At 30.8% G+C, this 1,984-nt stretch overlaps 1 protein-coding gene across 2 annotated transcripts in view; it reads left to right on the plus strand.

The window, feature by feature from the left end:
* The window catches only part of LOC116339168 (myosin light chain kinase 2, skeletal/cardiac muscle-like), a 10,325-nt gene extending 8,615 nt beyond the window's left edge, over nucleotides 1–1,710 (plus strand). For both annotated transcript variants that reach the window (XM_031764881.1, XM_031764882.1), the window contains 5 exons: nucleotides 272–365; nucleotides 476–679; nucleotides 754–1,019; nucleotides 1,117–1,345; nucleotides 1,464–1,710. In XM_031764881.1, the coding sequence (XP_031620741.1) occupies nucleotides 272–365; nucleotides 476–679; nucleotides 754–1,019; nucleotides 1,117–1,345; nucleotides 1,464–1,650 (980 nt within the window). In that variant the 3' untranslated portion in view covers nucleotides 1,651–1,710. The remainder of the gene's footprint in view (nucleotides 1–271; nucleotides 366–475; nucleotides 680–753; nucleotides 1,020–1,116; nucleotides 1,346–1,463) is intronic.
* Nucleotides 1,711–1,984: the final 274 nt, after the last annotated feature.

The raw sequence follows: 1,984 nt of genomic DNA on the forward strand, positions 1-1,984 counted from the left end.
TGGTTTCGTCACTCATTCTTCACCTCGATAGAGGTTTTTTATTTGATTTATGTACACAACAGCATCAAAAACAACATTTGAAGTGAGTGATTTTTAAGGATAAATCATCGAGAGAAAAAAGGCGTGTTTTTTTACGTTGGGAGAAAATATATGAGTATAATATAAGTATATAACTTTTTGGTCAAAATGACATTCGAATTGAATGTATTTCATATTATAATTTACTCCGAGATTTTAATTAAAAATTACAATTTGTTGTTCCTTATTATAGAAGTTGAAGCAAGTTTTCCGTATCGAGATGTGCAATTGAAAAAAGGTTCAATATCAAAAGATATTTATGATGTTTCATCAGAAGAACTTGGCAGGTAAGAATTCATTTTAGTTGGCTTAAATAAGTTCAATTAACTACTTTTTCATTATAAAATCAGTTTCATTTTTTATATATCACATTTCTTTTTGGCGTAAATTTTTGTAGAGGTACATATGGTACGGTATATGTGTGTAGAGAAAAGACAACAGGGCTTCAGCTTGCGGCAAAATTTGTAAAAGTCACCTGCAAAGAGGATCGACGTAATATGGAGAGAGAAATAGAAATTATGAGCGGATTACATCATCCCAGAATCATACAATTGTACGATGCATTTGATGATGGATCAACTATTATTTGTGTTTTGGAATTGTAAGTTCAGTATACAATGAAATCTTCCATCTGCGATCATTACGTGCAACCCAATTGATTCGCTTTTTGTTCAGAATTCAAGGTGGCGAATTATTCGAACGGGTTATCGAAGAAGATTATGTTTTAACGGAAAAGGCGTGCACAATTTTTATTCGGCAAATATGTGAAGGGGTAGATTTTTTGCACAGTCGTGATATACTCCATTTGGATTTAAAGCCAGAAAACGTGTTGTGTTTATCACGTCAAGGGAATCGCATAAAACTCATTGATTTTGGTATGTCCCGTCGATACGATCCCACAAAAAAACTACAAATTTTGTTCGGAACCGCTGAATTTGTCGGTATGTTTACTTTCTGACCTTATGAAATGAATACTATGTATTTATTATTTTACTTTAATAACTAATAAAGCTAATATTTTTTTAAAAATTAAAACAGCGCCAGAGATTGTATCGTTTGATGCGATATCGCATTACACCGATATGTGGGCGGTAGGTGTAATTTGTTATGTCCTTTTATCGGGCTTATCACCATTTATGGGAGATACAGACATAGACACCATGACAAATGTTACACTTTGCAAGTATAATTTTGATGACGATGCATTCAATCAGGTTTCGGATTGTGCCAAACATTTTATACAACAGCTTCTGCAAAAGGATGGAAGGTATGTTTTTTTGCTTTTTGGCACATTCAAATCGTGTGAATCAAATATAAATTAAGAAATCACATTTCAATCGGTTCATTTTGTTCACAAAATTATTTTATTAATTTTTTATTTACAGCAAACGACTAACGACACAGGATGCTTTGAATCATCCATGGTTAATTAATTCAGCATTCAATACAGAATTACATGTGACAAAAACCAAATTAAAACGTTATGTCATTAAAAAACGGTGGATCAAAGCCGTTAATACGATAATTGCACTTCGACGAATGGGAGCAAAAATTGATTTTGATTTAGTTTAAAATTACAATAAACACACTGATTACCAAAAAGAAGAAGAGAAACTTAATTTTTATTGAATTGGCAAGCATTGCATTGTTATTCATTAACTAATTGTATTTATTTTTATTATTATTGAATTTATATAAATGTTAATGTCATAAAAATTAAATGACAAACTATTTAAAAATGAAATTTGTGTGATGATTCATTGAACATTTAATTTCAATGAAAATGGTTATTGTTTAATTTAACGAAGAAATAAAAAATAATGTTTAGTGAAAATGTCTCGAGCCAAACGATGATCAGTCTCGTGGTCGGTCGATCTCATGGAATAATAATAAATCAAACAGTCGA

This window comes from Contarinia nasturtii, unplaced genomic scaffold (genome assembly GCF_009176525.2).
Source record: "Contarinia nasturtii isolate CC-2019 unplaced genomic scaffold, AAFC_CNas_1.1 Cnas_scaffold_493, whole genome shotgun sequence".
NCBI lineage: Eukaryota > Metazoa > Arthropoda > Insecta > Diptera > Cecidomyiidae > Contarinia > Contarinia nasturtii.